Source organism: Phodopus roborovskii, unplaced genomic scaffold (genome assembly GCF_943737965.1).
Source record: "Phodopus roborovskii unplaced genomic scaffold, PHOROB, whole genome shotgun sequence".
Lineage (NCBI taxonomy): Eukaryota > Metazoa > Chordata > Mammalia > Rodentia > Cricetidae > Phodopus > Phodopus roborovskii.
In genome coordinates this window covers 2,588,273-2,605,837 of record NW_026126470.1, presented here as the reverse complement: position 1 = coordinate 2,605,837, position 17,565 = coordinate 2,588,273, and the positions used below count along the sequence as shown (strand labels likewise).

Here is a 17,565-nt window from a genome sequence, read left to right as displayed (position 1 = left end):
GAAGGTCCTTGCTCAGTGCTTCCTATATTTTAATTATTTGTTTTATGTGCATTGGTGTTTTGCCTACATGTATGTCTGTGTGAGGGTGGCAGATCCTCTGGAATGGGGTTACAGACAGTTGTGAGTTACCACATGGGTGCTGGGAATTAAATCCAGGTCCTCTGGAAGAACAGCCAGGGCTCTTAACTGCTGAGCCATTAAAATAATGCTACACATTATTTTTAAGTACCCCTTCGTGTTGAGTAGGGTAAAAGAGGAATTGCACTTTACAGATAAAAACTACCTTCAGCACAAGCTGCTGAGTTGTATTGTGGGAGATACTATAATTCAAATATTTTAAAGGATATTTATTGAACCTATTGTTTCTAAAAGTTAAGCTACAACTTCAAGAATTTGGTAAGTTGGGTTGCATTCACACATTATACTTATAGTTAGTCTGGAACAGATCGTGAAAAGGGGTTCCTGCCTTACCCGAGTGAAAAATGGACAGGGCGAAGAAAATAACCATCTCAAGACTAATTCATAAATGTGTTAGCTTATCACTAAAATGACCTTTAGTTGGAGGCCTCACCAACCATTTAATAAGCAAATTACCATTACCAAAACAGAATAGTGTGGCAATTGTCATCCTGTGGCCAGCTTTGTGGCAATCTTGTTGAGAATATGGTGGGTTAAATCTTGCCAAGTTTCATGATAAAGCACATTTCTGAAACATGAAAGAGACAAGAGACCGTAGGTGAAAGACATTCTGAAATGCCAGTCGAATGACTTGAACCGGGAACTCTGCAGGGAAGATGGAATGCAGTTTGATTACCTTTCTCTGCAGGCACACCTCAGTGTGGGCTTGATTTAAAACCACTTGTAGAAACCAGTCTGTGAGGTTCTCTATTGTGACTGGGATTCAGGTAATACAGGATTAGTCAAGCATTCTAGCACCCAAGTCTCACTAATTTAATGGTTCTAAATAAGGCTTATTATGAAATAAGATGTAAGAAAGGTATGTTTCTTTGGGAGGAACTCAACTTTAGAATATGGGCTTTCAAATACATTCCTAATATTTGGGGCAGGAACACAATTTCTAAATGGGCTTTTCTAGATGGATCCTTGGAACTCGCTTTCACAGATTAGGATTTGTTTTACAATGTTAAGTTTGATGTCATAATGTTCTGCAAAGACACAGGAAACAAAGGATTAACAAGGCACTCCTAAGTAATGTAAATAAACCCCATCTTACATACTTTGTTTTTGATGTAATTTACACTGGATTACTACTATGATGACAGTAATAAGAAAAATAAGAAATGTGTTGAACAAGCAGTTGGGACTATTACCAGGACAGGGTTCTTAAGATTTGAACTTGGCATAGGAATGATGAACAAGCGCATGAGGGTCCATGCAAAGAGAGCAATTTCCAGAAGGTCTGAGGTGGCATATCCGGAAGGATGTTCAGAAAATAGCCTGAAGGCAAAGCATATGAAAGTAACACAGAAAAAGCAAAGGGCAGCAGGACTAATTTCGGATTTTCTAAAGGACTTGCTTTGAATATTCAGTGTGGAAGTGCCAATAAGATCTAGATAAACAACTCTGAAGGACCCAGAATGACTAGAGGCCAAGCAGGCTGTTGGAAACTAATTCCCTACCCCTTGAATATAGACTCCTTTGTAACCAGTAGAATCTGGAACAAGTGACAATTCATAACTTCAGAGGTTAGATCAGAAACCCCATATGCTGCTTCCATTTTGTCCCATGGAGTACATGTTCTGAGCCACCAGGGGGCATCATGACCCACTGTCACATGCAAAGATACATCCTGTATAAATATATTCTCTGATCTGGGCATGCTCAACAGCTGACTACTGTTGTTTGGTCCTCTCTGCTTAGATTTTGAGGCGGTAGAAATTTGAAGTGATATCATGTAATGTGAGGTGGTTAGGTCACTGGGCACACTGCCCTGGGAAGGGATAAACACTGATTCCTTGGAATGTGGTTCTCATGAGTGTTGTGATAAAGGATAGCCATTGCACATGCTTGCCCTCTACTGTGGATGACTACTTCCCTCCCTTTTCTCTGCCACGTTGTGACCCAGCCCAAAAGAGAGGCCGAACTAATGGAGCTGTCTAAGCCTCAATTTTTAGCATCCAAAGCAACAATGTAACCCTTTATGAAATACCCAGCCTTTGGTGTTCCATCACAGTAATAGAAATCAGACTACTCTAGGCAAGCACAGCACAGGGGTGGGAGGGAAGTTAGATACTTGTCCCTGTGTTATTTACATCTCTCCTGACACACCCTTACGGCCAACAGCATGCCTGTGTAAGACAACAGGAGTCAGGTGATTATACCACCAGATGAGGGCATGTACCCTCATCTGGTAAACTCAGAATAGCATCAATGAGATTGTGAAAGAGCAATTTACTTTGAAGAACAGAATCATCTTCAAGTTTGCAGTTGTTACTGGTTTCCCAGACATGGCTCCACCGTGGTTACTGAAGAATTTAAACAGATGCATAGGATTTTGAAATTTCATCTTTGTTTTGTGTCTATCACATATAGACCTTAAATACCACTAAATCAGTCAGAGATCTGGGTGGTTCCCACCCCCTAGTTCTGGGAATAAAACCCAGGACTTTATACATGCTAGACAGGCTCTACGATTGAACCATATGCTCAGCTTGACATTTTCAGTTCTTAAAAGGTAACCAAACAGACGTATTTAAATATCTGTTCTTATGCTTCTCTTCCAACATCAGCATTGAAATATTACCCATAGACACAAGAAAAGTTTTATGATGTTGTAATGTTGAGTTGAGTGAATTTTCATAAATGTATAGAGTCTAATAACCATCGTCACCTCGGTCATAGCACAGAAAACACAGTTAGCTCCCTGCCTGCAGCCAGTGGTGGCCAGGGACCTGCTTCCCTGCATAGGGTCTTCCTGGTCTAGTTTTCACAGGGGACAATTGTCAGCCTGTTCTTTCTGTGTTGCCGCAGTACCTCGGACGCCTCGCACACTGTTTTCACTTGATAATCCTTTTCTGTTGCTCAGTGTATTTTACTGCTTGTGTAGTCACGAACTGTTTATCCATTTACCTGCTCATTTGCCATTTCAGGTGCTTTTAATTTAGTCTGTTCTTACTAACATTGCTAAGAAAATGAAATGCAAAATTTATATTTCCCTTGGAGAAAACACCTTGTAATAAGGAACTATGGTCTTAGCACTGAGAAATATTTGTATCCCTAAGTCGTTCCAATAAAAGAAAGACTACACATGCTTACTTGTCTTATTTCAAAATAAAATTTATTGACTGGATCTGTATAAGACATGTGGAAGAATCTATAGATTTTCTCACCCTACAAGAGCCAAACACAATCACATACATTCAACATATTCCAAGATAATATTTAAATATTTATGAGACATTGCTCCTTACAAATTCAATATATTAGGAATCAAGTAAGACAGCACAGTCATACTATTATTTTACAGATAAACCATGCACTAAGAAATATGCTATGACTTTTAAGAGAAAAGATAAAAGTTGAGGAATCATCTCTAATTTGAAAAGTAGGACAATTTCAACTGGTCCATTTTTTAAAAAATATAAAATGCCCACATGTTAGACTAGTTCTATTCATTTTAATTAACAGAGGAAAATGTTCTTCATTTATTCTTAGTCTAAACTCCCATATCTAAATGTCTGAAATATAAAACTCTAAGTATCAGAATCCAGGGATAGAAGCTTTTGCTTTAAAAAATACATAGAATCCTAATGTCAGCAAATTATCATTCGCACAAAAAAAAAAAAAAACCAACAACAGCAACAAAAAAACCACCCCTTAGACATCCCCTTATTTAAATAATGCCACTTACAGTTGTAAACTGTAGGTCATCATTGAATTATAATGCAGGAATTGACTTAAGAAAATTTCAAGTGCTCCAAAATACCTATCTTTATACCAAAAAAAAGTACTTTTATAATGCTCTAGTTGACAGAGAAAGACACAAGCAAGTTACATCAAAGATACTTCAAAAATGACAAAGGAAAACATATCCCTTCAAATTGCATTTTTTTTTTTTTTTTTTTTTGGCTTTTCAAGACAGGGTTTCCCTGTGGAGAGCTCTGGCTGTCCTGGAACTCACTCTGTAGACCAGGCTGGCCTTGAACTCCTGCCTTTGCCTCCTGAGGACAAGGCTTCAAACTGCATTCCAAAGTTACCAAGAAGGGCCACCTGACTGAACTAATGAAGATAAAATGTATCCCCTGATAAATTCCTGTGGCAACAAGTAAAAACTGAACCAACAAATAAAAGGAAGAGTTTCCTGGTCCATATTATAGTTCTGACATTCCCTTATCTTACAACCTGGAAACCCAATGTTAAATTAACGGGTCATAGAACCTGATTCTAAAAGTACAAATGGTCATCACATCCAATGAATCTGGCATTTTTATATCACCATCCATCATTGCTACCTCACCCCACAGTACTGGAAAAGATCCCAAACCACCTGCCACAGAGGTGGTGCCCAGAGTGCAGAAGGCTGGGACAGTAAGGCACCGAGGAGGATTGCCTGCCACACACAGTGGCAGCAGTGCAGGAAGACCGCGCCTGTGTCCACCAGGCCCTGCAACAAGGCTCTGCTGAATCAGTGTACCCAGTCCTTCGGATGGCGCAATACTTCCAGAATTTCAGCTTCCTTGGAATTCTCTGGTGGCGAGTGCATGTATTCCCATCTATACACATCCAAAACAAAGTGAGAAAATGAAAACAAAATAACAATAAATGACACACATAAGTAATGAAGAATAAAATCCCAAGAGAAAAAAAGCATTGTACCTCCACTTCCCTGTGCCTACCCTGCCTTACTACTTAGGTTAATTTTTTTTTTTTTTTTAATAATTCTTAGGTATATCTGGGTTAATATTAAGATCCTAAAGTCAAAATACACTTTGATTATAAGCTAGGGTTTCATAAAGTATAGAACCTTGGATGATACATAGGTAGTTGTTTTACACATGTATATTTCCAACAAGGATGTGAGCAATGTCAACCTCAAACCCTCAAGCAGTACTTTCCACCCCTGTGTTCTCTCCAGATCCTCACACACACAGCTGCAGCATGAGTCCTGTCATTTCTTACAAAATCCAATTTGATGCTCCTTATCCACCCATGATTTCCTTATAAAAGTCAAAAAAATGAAACAGGTGAAGTTGCAGGTAACTGTCAGAGTTAACGTGCAGATTCTGGTGCAGATTCTGTAGGGCACAGGGACTGGATGGGACAGTGACTACGATGAGCTGTCTTCTTACCGGGCTGTTAGAGGTAAGGACATGAGGATGCTTTCGATCCTGGATCCTGGAGTAAAGAGGCCAAACTTGGTGCCGCGGTCATACAACAGATTAAACTCTACGTACCTGTCAAAAAGACACCAAATAACAATAAGGGCGTGGTTTTTGTTTTTTGGGTTTTTTTCCCCCACGTGTCCTGAGCAGGTCTGCAGGACTCTCCTTGCTGGGGTGGCCCCAAGTGCATACTCCAAGCTGCAGCTGCACAAGTCATGGCTGAACAAGCTTTCAGAAAGTTTCTTCCGCTCTTTGGCAAGTACTGGTTAAAAGGAGTGCCACCCAAACTGTAATCAAAGGTGGCATTCTGCTTCCAGAAAAGTCTCAAGGAAAAGCATTGCAAGCAACAGTAGTGGCTGTGGGATCAGGAGCAAAAGGAAAGGATGGAGAGATTCAACCGCTCAGTGTGAAAGTTGGACTCAAAGTTCTTCTCCCAGAATATGGAGACACCAAAGTATTTCTAGACAACAGGATTACTTATTTGAGATGGAGACATTTGGAAAGTATGTGGACTGAAATCACTGTTGAAATAGTGTCACATGAAGTTGTCCATTCCACTGAACTATTCATGCCATAAATAATTTCCATGTCTCCCTTTTATAATAAACTGATGATGCCTAAACTAATGACAGCCATTGTCTCTGAAGCCTAGTTTCACTGTACTGTTATAAACATTTCCAAATAAAATAATGTACATGAAAACACAAAAACCAGTAAGGGTGTGTTGAGCTGAGCCTTCCAGAAATCCCTAAGGAACACTGATAGGGAACTTCTCTCCAGACCCCTGTCACCTGAGAGCCACCACCCAGAAGCAGCTCATAGCCCTCGGAGCTGTCTCCTCTGGGAAACATAAATAAAAGGGTATTATTCTTCCTGCTGAACAATGGGATACAGATTGCGCCCAACACTGAACAAATCAAGATGGTTACATTCTCCCTGTGAACAAACAATTGAAACACAAACTGGGACTGGGCATGCACAACAATTAAGAAAGAAACAGCATTCTTTCGTGGGTAACACAGCTCTGGTCCTCACCGCAGCCTAGGGCATTTCAGAAAGAGGGCTTCATCTCATTCCACCTCACAGCACTCCACTGAGAGTAGTAAACACACAGCACTATACTAGGAGTGCTGGATGTCTACAGGGAAGGACCAAGTACCACTAAGCAAGGAGCCATCAGTTAAGTTAACAACTAACAGCGCCCAGATCCTGCTCCCTCTCCACAGCAGTTCCCAGCATCCGGAGAGGGACCGCTCCTTTCCTCTCTGTTTACAGCCACACTACAGGAGCTACTGCTTTGCAGTCCAGTGCTTAGTTTTACATTCTTTTTTCTTTATGAAAATATCTTTGGTACTAAGTCAAGTTGAGTTTGGTGTATTGTCCAAATTTTCTGATCACTGTTAGGAAAACAGATTGGAACTCCACCCGGTCTAAACATCTGTTTCTGCCTTACACATCATAGTATTCAAAAGACCCTTCAAATCTAAAACTGTAATTTCTACTGTCCTAAAGAATTCTGAATGAGGGCTGGTAGATGGCTCAGTGGTTAAGAGCTCTGACTACAGCTCCAGAGGACTCAGGTTCAATTCCCAGCACCCACATCGTAATTAACCACTGTCTTTAACTCCAAGATCTGACTCCTCACCCAGACGTACATGCAGGCAAAATACCAATGCAGATGAAATAAAAGCAAATAAATCATTTTTTAAAAAAGAATTCAGAATGATTCATAAACATGAGTTTCTACAAAGCCCTCTCCAGTCATTTCCTGACTTGTTCAGGAGCCACTCTCAGTCCAAACTCCGTCAGACATTCTTATTTAGTGCACAAGTTGTTGTCTTCAAGCCCATCAAGAGCAAAAAACAAAACACAACAAGGTAACAAACAGAAAACACCTATAGTACTTCACTCTCTTTTCCCCAGGGACAGGGTTTCTCTGTCCTGCTGGAGCCTGTCCTGTAGCCCAGGCTGGCCTCAAACTCACAGAGATCCACCTGCCTCTGCCCCCTGAGTGCTGGGATTAAAGGTGTGCACCACCACCGCCCGGCAGTACTTCACTTTTGGAAAAAAGCTTTGTGTGGAAGTTTGTCAGAGAACCTTACCAATTTAAGCAAGTGTATCTATGGATTCCTTTCTGTCTCCATCTTCTTTGTCACTGACTGGCTTTCATGAACTAATGACTATTTTATTCCTTCTTTCCTTCTTCTACCTGTCTCAAAATATTAAGCAATTAAAAAAAAAAAAAACACCTCATTCCTGACTCTGTGGGAAAGGATTTCCCCTCTTAACAACCTTCTTTATATCATAATAGAAGGAGCCATTATAGGTTTAAAGAGAAATCTGGCACTAGGAGAAATGTCCAGAGATTTACAAGGATAATCCCAACTCCAACTAACAATCTAAGCAATAGTGGAGGGACTACCTTAAATGCCCTTCCCTGATAATGAGATTGATGACTACCTTATATGACATCCTAGAGCCCTCATCCAGTATGTGTTGGAAGCAGAAGCAGACACCCATAGCCAAACACTGAGCTAAACTCCTGGAGTCCAGTTTCAGAGAGGGAGGAGTGATGAGCAAAGGGGACAAGACCAGGCTGGAGAATCAGCTGACCTGAACAAGGAGGAGCTTATGGACTCCAGTCTGATAGCTGGGAAATCAGCATAGGACCCCAACCCAGACCCCCTGAATGTGGGTGTCAGTTAGGAGGACTGGGCAATCTATGGGGCCTCTGGTAGTGGATCAGTATTTATCCCTAATATACAAATTGACTTTGGGAGCCCATTCCACATAGAGGGTTACTCCCTCAGCCTAGACACATGGGAGAGAGCCTAGGCCCTGCCCCAAATGATATGACAGACTTTGAAGATCCCCATGGAAGGCTTCACCCTCCCTGGGGAGCAGAAAGGGGATGGGATAGGGGGTTGGTGGGGGGCAGGGGAGGAGGGGAGAGAAAGGGAACTAGGATTGACATATTAAAAAAAAAGCTTGTTTCTAATTTAAATTTTAAAAATTGCTTCAATCTCACAAATGCTTCTATTCTATCCTGCTGTCCTCCCTTTCCCAAAAATAAGAAAAGAAAATATAATTGAAATTTTAGTTCCTATTTTCCTATGGAAAGATGACTAGGAGACTAAGGTTCGAGGTCTAAGAAGAGGACAGTAGTAACTGAGACAGCCAACTAGATGGGATACACAAATAAGAGAATGTAAATAAAGTCGAAAGGGATACAAGTGTGTCCCGAAAGGGAGTCTTTTTCGGGGTGGGGGAGGGGAAAGGTCTGTAAAGGACACAGAGTAAGAGCTGAAGCCATTGCTGACCCCTAGGCCTCTTTATGATGATGCTGGGGTTATCTTAAGCCCCAGAACCCACTTCCAACCCAGACAGAAAGGTGACAGGGAGCTTTTATTTGAACATTAGTGACAGCTAAGCCATGAGGAATTAATCTAGCACTCCACACATTTTCTAAGGCAAAAGACAGTGGACAGACAATGAGACACACACAGAGTAGAATTCACAGAATGGTCTGCCATCAATCAAATCATGAAAAAGAAAAGCACTGTCATTTGTCTAAGTGGTAAAAGCATCACCTAAGGAGGATTCACAAAACTTTCATGCTTTGTATACTGAATGTGTCCAATACTGAAGCAGAGGGCAGAGGGGGATAGGGGAAGGGGGTTGTTTTTTTGTTTGTTTGTTTTTGTTTTTTTGTTTGTTTTTTCAAGACAGAGTTTCTCTGTGCAACAGTCCTAGTGTCCTGGGACTTGCTCTGTAGATCAGGCTGACCTCGAACTCACAGAGATCCACCTACCTCTGCCTCCCAGTGCTGGGATTAAAGGTGTGAGCCATCACTGCCTGGCCTGAAGCAATTCTAATTAGCAATCCCTTCCCTTCCCACCTATGCTATGCCTGCCTACTCTGTAGTCAGCCCTTACCTTGGGGGGTGGAGGGCAAGATAAGTCTAGAGAAAGAAGGACAGAATGGGAAGTGTGTACTTGACAAACTGTGTATGTGTTGGGGGAAGGGTGCCAAACATGCACTGCTTAAACATTTTCTAAAAGAAAATTGAATACACTTCATCAGGTTGTTACATGGGGACCAAACAGGGCACACAATTATTTAAGCAAAACATACAATCCCAGAAAGTTAAATACAAACAAACACTTGTCCTTCAACTTGAAATATTTAAATTGACTTTTTCAGGGCCTCTTCGAGGCACAGTTTTACCTCCCTTAGGGCTCAAAGTTTCAGGTGACCAAGGGAATTAACATGAATTAGAAGACTTCAGTTGGCTGTGACTCATGGTACATATGCAGTTAAGATGGCCAAAAGAAATAGGGGGCTGGCAGAGCAGATATGTGACTAGGTCATGACAACAACTGTGGTGATATATTACTTATGATTTATTAAAGCCTGCCTGGAGAACAGAAAAGCAAAGCAGCTGGTCACTAGGTCTTACTCTACCTCAGACTGAAAGGTGATCCTGGCTCAATCAAACCTCAGACTGTTTGTTGTTCTTTTGCTGCAGCTAATGCCTAAGAAACACAAACACGAGACTCAGCGCCCACGTGGAGTTTATTGAGAGAGGGGAGAGAAAGAGGGGGTAGCTGGTGGCCAACCGAAAGCAGGAGAGAGAGAGAGAGGGAACAGAGAGAGAGCAAAGAAGCAGAGAGGCAGACAGAGAAGAGCAAAGAGAGGCAGAGAGGCAGAGAGAGAGAAGCACTTGGCGTGCTTGCTTTAAAAGAGGCTTGCACATGAGTAACTGAGTCCTCTGGCCACCAGGTAAAGCTGACTAGCGATGACACGGCCATGAGCATCCTGCCCTTCGTCGGGGTGGGGGTCAGCTGGCTGCTAGTTCCTAACACTGTTGCCTCTCCTTAGCACATCTGGGGAATCCTGAGATGTCAATATCTTCCTGGCCTCACTATGGCTGGAGAATGAATGCCTACTCTGAGATCCTGTTCTTGTCTTAAATGCCTCTCATAAATCCTGGGATTAAAGGCATGTGATCCCAAGTGATCGTCTTTATATGAGCTGCTTCTCTTTAGGACTGGATCAATTTCATATAGCCTTGAACTAACAGACATCCATTTACCTCTTAATCCTGAGATTAAAGGTATGTGTCTGGCTTCTATAGCTTGTGGCTGACTTTGCTTTCTGAATCCTCAGGCAAGCTTTAATAAATCATAAGTAATATATCACCACACACACACACAACCTATCTCGCCAGTTATGAACTCACCAAGTTCAGTACAGAGTCAGGGGCTGGGGATAAGTAAGGATGAAAAGAACATACAGGACAATTCAGTTTCACATCTGGAATGTTATTGGACCTGCCGAGTTACCTTGGGCAAAGGAATTAATTTGATAAGGACACCTTATGATCAGTTAAATGATGGTGTCATGTATACCACAGGTTTCCTGGGGAAACCAGATACAAAATACCTCATGCAGGGGCTATGCATAGCAAGAGGTTCAGCGTAAGTAAAAATTATCATTAAGAATGAATTATTTGTATCAAAATTGCTTTCATAACATATTGAAGATGAATTTTTTAAAGTGTAACTAGAAATTTATGAGCAGAAAAAAAAAAAAAAAAAAAACCCTAAATGATGAGAAGGATAGAAACTATCCTTAGGAAATGAAGAGAATTAAATTTTCCAAGTACTTACCTTATATGGCATATGAGTCTACCATGAATATATGTGTGTGTGTGTGTGTGTGTGTGTGTGTGTACTGAGTAAACCTTGTGATGTTGATTATTACACAATGCTATTAAATTCATTTTTAATATTCATCTACTTAAGAAAAAACAGTATGGAGTCATATGACTAATTATAAAGTATTTAACCAAAACAATTCAATAGGCACTATTATATTAGAACCCCCCCAACAATACTTCTGTAAGTTGTACAAAGAGACAGTTCATGTTCATTCTTCAATTACTCACCGTCCCCTCCTCAGCTGCTGCCACAGCTTATCCTGGGGTGTGAATGAGTCATCACAGTGCTTTTTCACAATGGGAACATAAGAAGGAACCACAGCTTCGGCACACGTCTTAACAAAGCTGAATGCTTCCTCCTTGGATGGAGAGTTGAGATCATCGAAAAAGATGCCTCCAATGCCCCTACGCTCTCCACGATGCACTATATAGAAGTAGTCATCACACCTAGAACATGCAGTAGAATTAAATCATGGACCAAAAGGTAAGATGAAAGAGACATGGAAATAGATACAGGCCTTTAGGTTCAAAGCGCACCATTAGGATCTTTATTTTCTATTCAGCTATGAAACTAGGACTTTGGCCAGATTTTCTGAGGCTATTACCCATGCAGGACATTTGTGCTCTCTTAACTGCAGGGCAACCAGACAGTTCAAAACAAGCCAATCTGAAGGATAAAGAACACTAGGAACTTCAGTAAATAAAACAAGAGTACAGTACGGCCACTATACTTCCTAAAGCAAGTGGTTACCACCTGCTGGAACACTGCTGCTTTTACACAAAGCAGAGGATGAGGGTCTCCGTGCTGAAACCACTTGGGGTGCAAGGCTGGGCTCTTATGTGTCTTCATTCACCAAAAGTGGGATGCTGTAAACAACTGTAGGTCTCTTTCAGTATTAGAAGGGGTGACTCTAAAGCATGCCCAGCTGGGGGAAAGGCTGGCAGAAGGAAATGTTTACAGAACGTCTAGAAGCAACGCTTCTGAGCCAGCACAAGAAGCCATCAACCTACTTTGGATGCTTTTGTCCTCTGTCTAATAAAACAAGTCTCCTAAGACACCACTTACTAATGCTAATCATGTAGAATTGTCCTTAACTTGGAAAGAGTTCTTTACATAGTCTTTATATAAATAAGGTCCATAAAAGATTACTGAAAATACAGTCTCAACAGCTTACCATTTTTTAAATTTGGGGTAGATATCTGGCCCATGCTGGTCACAAGCTTCCTTTAGAGTGCGGTGAAAATGGACAGCATCCTCTTGGTTCAAGTATGTTGGTGTGAGGTCACATCCACCCCCAAACCACCAGTGCGTATTACCTACCAAAACAAGGGGGCTGAATCAATGTTGCCTAGAGACTCGAGCACTTCAGGGGTTATACTAACAAGCTTAATTCAGCAACCTAATTCATTGATATGAGTATATAATGTTTGTGTGTGCGCAGGTGCACTGGGGTACACATGCACCCATGTGCATTTGTGTAGAGGCCAGAAGTTGACATTAGATGTCTTCCTTAATCACTTTTCCTTCTCATTTGTTTTGAGACGTGGTCTCTCAAGGAACCTGGACCTCACCAATTAGCTATACTGATGCTCCAGTTATCCTTCTACCGATACACCCTAGCTCTTAGCTTTTTAAATGAGTGTGTGGGGAATCCCAATTCAGTCCTCAGGTGTGTGCCCCAATGGCAAGTTTTCAATTTCAGAAACAACAAGTTTATATTTGCAAAAAGCTTTGTAGTGGGATTGAAATTTTGGTTCACAAATCATTCTGTGTGGAGGAAACACTGGAGGAGAGAATTGATATCCTGTTTCAGGTCCTATACACCCCGAAGCCTCTACAGAGCTACTGAAAAATACAATAATCCTGTCTTTTCTCACTTTCTAATCCGGTACCTTTCAATTTCTTTAAAACACAGACTTTGCACAGTGATATTCTGCACAACTCTTTGAAGGACTTACCATCAGCTTCTTCTACTTCAAAGTATCTGTAGTTGAAATGCATTGTGGGTGCATAAGGATTCTTGGGGTGAATCACAGAGCTCACACCCATAGCGGTAAATGGCAATTTACCTGGAAAGGAAAGTAACATAGTGAGATGCATTCAATCGCCTGGTTTGACACACATTACTCCCTATGGTTTCTGAATCCATTATCAGAAGCTGCTTTGTAATGTGTCCCTTAATTTTCACAGTGAAAGCATGTGAACGTGCTTACTGGGCGTATGTTCCAGAAGAAAGGGCTATTTTTAAGTAAAACTGGTTGGAGAAAGAGTTGGAGGAGGAGTTACCGACTCACCATCTTTCCTCTTCAGGACTTTTCCTCTGCCTCGCATCTGGCTGGCCGCTTCCTCAGAGAGATTCCCATGAACGACAGAAATGCTTACCCCAGCCTTTTCAAACACACGCCCATCCTGAAGCACACAGGTGATGCCACCACCCCCTGTTCGCAGAAACAGAAAACCAGAGAACAGAGGACATCAAGTGGGAAACAACTCTCCTGTGAACACAGCAGCATGAGGAGTTCGCTTCTTCCTCTAGCTCCAAAACCATCTATAATAGCATATTTTTATGTGTAGTACATTGGATGATTAGCTTAGCTTTCTGTCATAAATTGTTCATACTAAGCAAACACTGAACCCTGACACACAAGCCACTAGAATGGATGTTTCTTCTGTGCCCTCATGCTATAGCCTAACAAAACACCAAAGCACTCTTTGTTCAAACATCCCTAAAAGAAATCCATTCGTCATTCACAAAATAGAAAGCTAATGCCACAGGCAGGAGTGTGTACATTCAAACAGTGTTCTACTTTCACTGAATACAAGAACTCCATATTGCTTCATGGGTTTTTTTCTCCTTCCTCAACCTGCTATTACCTTTCATTTTTACATACAACTAAAAAAATATAGCTATTCAAACTCTTAAGGGATTCAGAATCTTATATATTACTATTTAGGTATATGAGTTTAATAGGATTTTTTTCTTTAAGACAATAGGTTCCCCCAAAAGCCATTCTTCTCAAAAATTAATGATTGGTTTACTTTATTTCTAAGAGCTGGTAAGAGAGAGAGAGAGTGTGTGTGTGTGTGTGTGTGTGTCACATGATGACCCAGTACAACCCTTGAGAGCATTCCAATCCAGAAAAACTCAAAGGAAGCAGGACAACATATCCGAGATCTCACACCTGGGAGGAGTAAGTGAATTTTTTTTTTCAAGTGTTGACCATGTTTCTGACATTCTAAGCACTCTACATATAGCCATAACATCATAAAATTATGAATTATGAAACAGTAACTTCCAAAGGTTACAAAGCTAGCTATATGTAGTATGTGAGACTGTGGCCTAGGTCTGTGGCCTTTACTTGAAAACATTACAAGCTGGAAAACTAGATCAGTCTGAATGTCATTTAACATCGATGTGACAGTATCACAGCTCTAAATGTGTTGACGAAATGTCATTGTATTTCTAGCTGGGAAATGGTCAGCAATCATCACATTTAAGATCCAAATGTGAGGGGAGTCCTGGGGAGGGTACTCAGGGAACAACATCAGCTGTATAGGGAATATGGTCACTGATACATGACAAGAATGACAAGGTATTTTGGGATTCTAAGGAAAAGTTTTCCTTCAAGAAATCTAACATATCCAATTCAGTAAGAGCTGCTGAAACACTAATCAACATTTCTTCTGTAACCCCCAAAAGGTTACAGAAGGGTTTCTAGGAGACACTCAGAATGAAGTAGCAGTGTTCCTTCTTCCTCTATAGGACAAGGGACAAATGCACCCTAACCAACAGATGAAATGTAGGAGGAAAAAAAAAAAAAAAATCTGTTCGGAAACAAACTTTGAAGTGTGGACGTGCAAGCTGCAGTTTGTTGCCTGCAAACGTTTCTTAATAACCCTATAGAAAGTGCAATCATAAATTGGCAATATGTTAAATGACTTGTTCTAAGTTGTTGTTGGCACATCTGGATCCACATCTGCAGAGAGCGGCTCTCAATGTCTGTCTTTTTAAGGATGCCCCTTCTAACAGAGCAGTCCCCACATGGGTACTGCCTACTTTAACCTACCCCTAATTCTCAGCTGCATCCGGTGCCCACTCCATCCCACAGTAGGTGACAAGAGAGGTCTGCTCACCTTCCTTCCTCTCCCATCGGTCCACAGTGAAGTCGGCCACTCCGTCTACCTGGGCCAGCGCCCGACACACCTGGGCCTGAGTCTCCATGATCATCAGCTCCATCTTGGTCTTTATGTCCTCGGGCCTCTTCCGCAGCTCACGCAGGTCTGTCACTGGCGAGGTCATGAAGGCGCTGCAGCGGCGGGCCAGCTCGTCACCATCCTCCTCCCGCCGTCCGGGCGAGGGGCTTCGCGCCCCGGAGCTCTTGGGCACCATCTCCGCCCGCTGCACGTGCCCGAAGGCGGCGGCTGCCAGCCCTGCGAACCCGGCCAGCGCCGCGGCCAGCCCGGTCCCCAGCCAGGACCCGCCTCCAGCCGAGGGGCTATGGCCCAGCCCGCGGCGAGGCTGGGGAGCAGCGGTGCCAGGCAGCCGGGAGACGCGGGCGGACGCGCCGCGCGGGGACCAGGCGCGCAGCTGGCCATAATCGCCCCGCAGCGCGCGCCAGCAGGGGCCCGCGCCCAGCCTGCCCAGCCGCAAGGCCATGTCCCGCCCGGACTGGGCAGCGCCGATCCTGCAGAGCCACCGGAGTCCCCCGGGTCCCGAGACCCACCGAGACTCGCTGCAACTAGAACCGGGAGCCTGGAAGAGTCGTTTGGGGTGTGGGCCGCAGGCGGCGGGAGGCAAGCGGGAGCGGAGGATGCTGGGAACTGTAGTCCGGTCCTATCGCCACCAGCACCCGCCTGACCGCTCCAGGACTGGAAGATAAGACTCCACCCCGCCCACTGAGGTGGGTCCCACTGGAAGGACGCGAGGTCTGTGGAGGTGCTAGGACTGATAAGAGAGGCCGTTGGTCACGTACACCTTCCGTTATCCTGCTCACTCTCCCAAAAGTGGGGCCGGAAGGCTGAGGACAAACTGGCAGAAATAGGACACAGGACACCCCTGTCTTAAAATATCAAACGGGATTGCAGACTAGTCCTGGCTGTGGGTCTGGGGATGCCACTTTGCTCCAGTGCTGGGCTTACTAAAAGAGCTCTGGAAAAGACTGTGAGTAGTGGGCTCCTGAGTAAATGCTAGAGAAAACATTCACACTCCAGTTTACTCTCACGGATCTCACTTCTCCTTACAGCCCTAAGCTTTGAAAATAGGAGAGCTGAAACTCGCAGGCTAAATAGTAGGCTTGAGCCAAGCCGTATGGTGCCTTAGACACAGATGTCAACGTCAACATATTTTATAATATCAGAAGGACTCATTTGTCCTTTTACTATCCGGGGTGATTTTAATTTCTACTAGCAAATAATAATCTAGGCCACTGGTTATTTTTCCACAAGCTTTCCTTTCTGTCCAGAGCAGTAATAGAAGTTCAGTAGGTGTGGTTAAAACTAGTCTGTTCACTTCACTGCTACTCATGCAAACTGCATGAAACCGCATGCCTCCTCAGGCCTGGCGGCTCAGAGAGTGGCAAGCAAATGACTTCACAGAGAAATGATGAAACTTTCAGAGAAGAAAAACCCTAACTATGAGTTGTAGTGTGCCCTGCCTGGAGGCCTGGAAGAGAAACAAAGATAAGTATTATCTCTTGGAAGGTGGTTTGCCGCCTGTGAATGCATGTGACAAGTATGGCTAGGCCTGCCCATGACAAATGAACCTCATTATGAAAAAAGAATCTCCCTGACGAATTTCTCCGTAAGAAACTCCTCCGTTTATGCTCCCATTCCGCTAATGCAAAGCTAATAAAAAATAAGACAAACGAGACTTGCCCAGCAAAATAAGTTGGTCCTGAACCAATTGAGTACTAAGTTTCCAGCCTTCCCTATCTTTAGTCTTTCTGCTTGGTTGTCTCCTTCCTCCCCTCCTCCAGCTTCCAGCACAGCCCTAGCTTTCAATTTTAATGTGCAGTGCTTAATGGAGGAACCCTTAAAAAGCCTGATTTGAATAAGGGGAAAAAAGTCATCTTCCTAGCCAGGCATATGGGGCAAGCTTTTAATACCAGCACTCCAGATAGAGGCAAGTGGATCTCTGTGAGTTTGAAGCCAGCCTGGTGTATATAGTGAGACCCTGTCTTTGAGAGAGAGAGAGAGAGAGAGAGAGAGAGAGAGAGAGAGAGAGAGAGAGAGAGAGAGAGAGAGTACACCGAGAGAGGACACCACTTAAAAAAAAATATTCCTGGGGGCTTAAATTACTCCCAAGTCCTATTAGTTGGTGTATGACACAGAAGTAAGATATCCCCTCTATAAGCAATTTCATGCATCAGAAAGAGGGGACAAATTAAGTTGTTAACAGAGGATATGCAATAGGGGTACTCATCTGCATCTGAATTTGATGTTCTGCAGTGCAATACCATTTTATTTTCTGTATGAACCCCAATAACCAGGAAATTCTGATT

General features: G+C 42.8%; 1 protein-coding gene across 1 annotated transcript; it reads right to left on the bottom strand.

Annotated features, from left to right (window-relative positions):
- Positions 1–3,272: 3,272 nt before the first annotated feature.
- Positions 3,273–15,833, bottom strand: Cpox (coproporphyrinogen oxidase). Its single transcript, XM_051191711.1, has 7 exons — positions 15,200–15,833; positions 13,360–13,503; positions 13,024–13,134; positions 12,240–12,381; positions 11,293–11,511; positions 5,310–5,414; positions 3,273–4,733 (listed from the first exon to the last, which is right to left on the bottom strand). Exons 1-7 carry the CDS (start codon positions 15,720–15,722, stop codon positions 4,646–4,648), a joined length of 1,332 nt encoding a protein of 443 aa, XP_051047668.1. The 5' UTR covers positions 15,723–15,833; the 3' UTR covers positions 3,273–4,645.
- Positions 15,834–17,565: the final 1,732 nt, after the last annotated feature.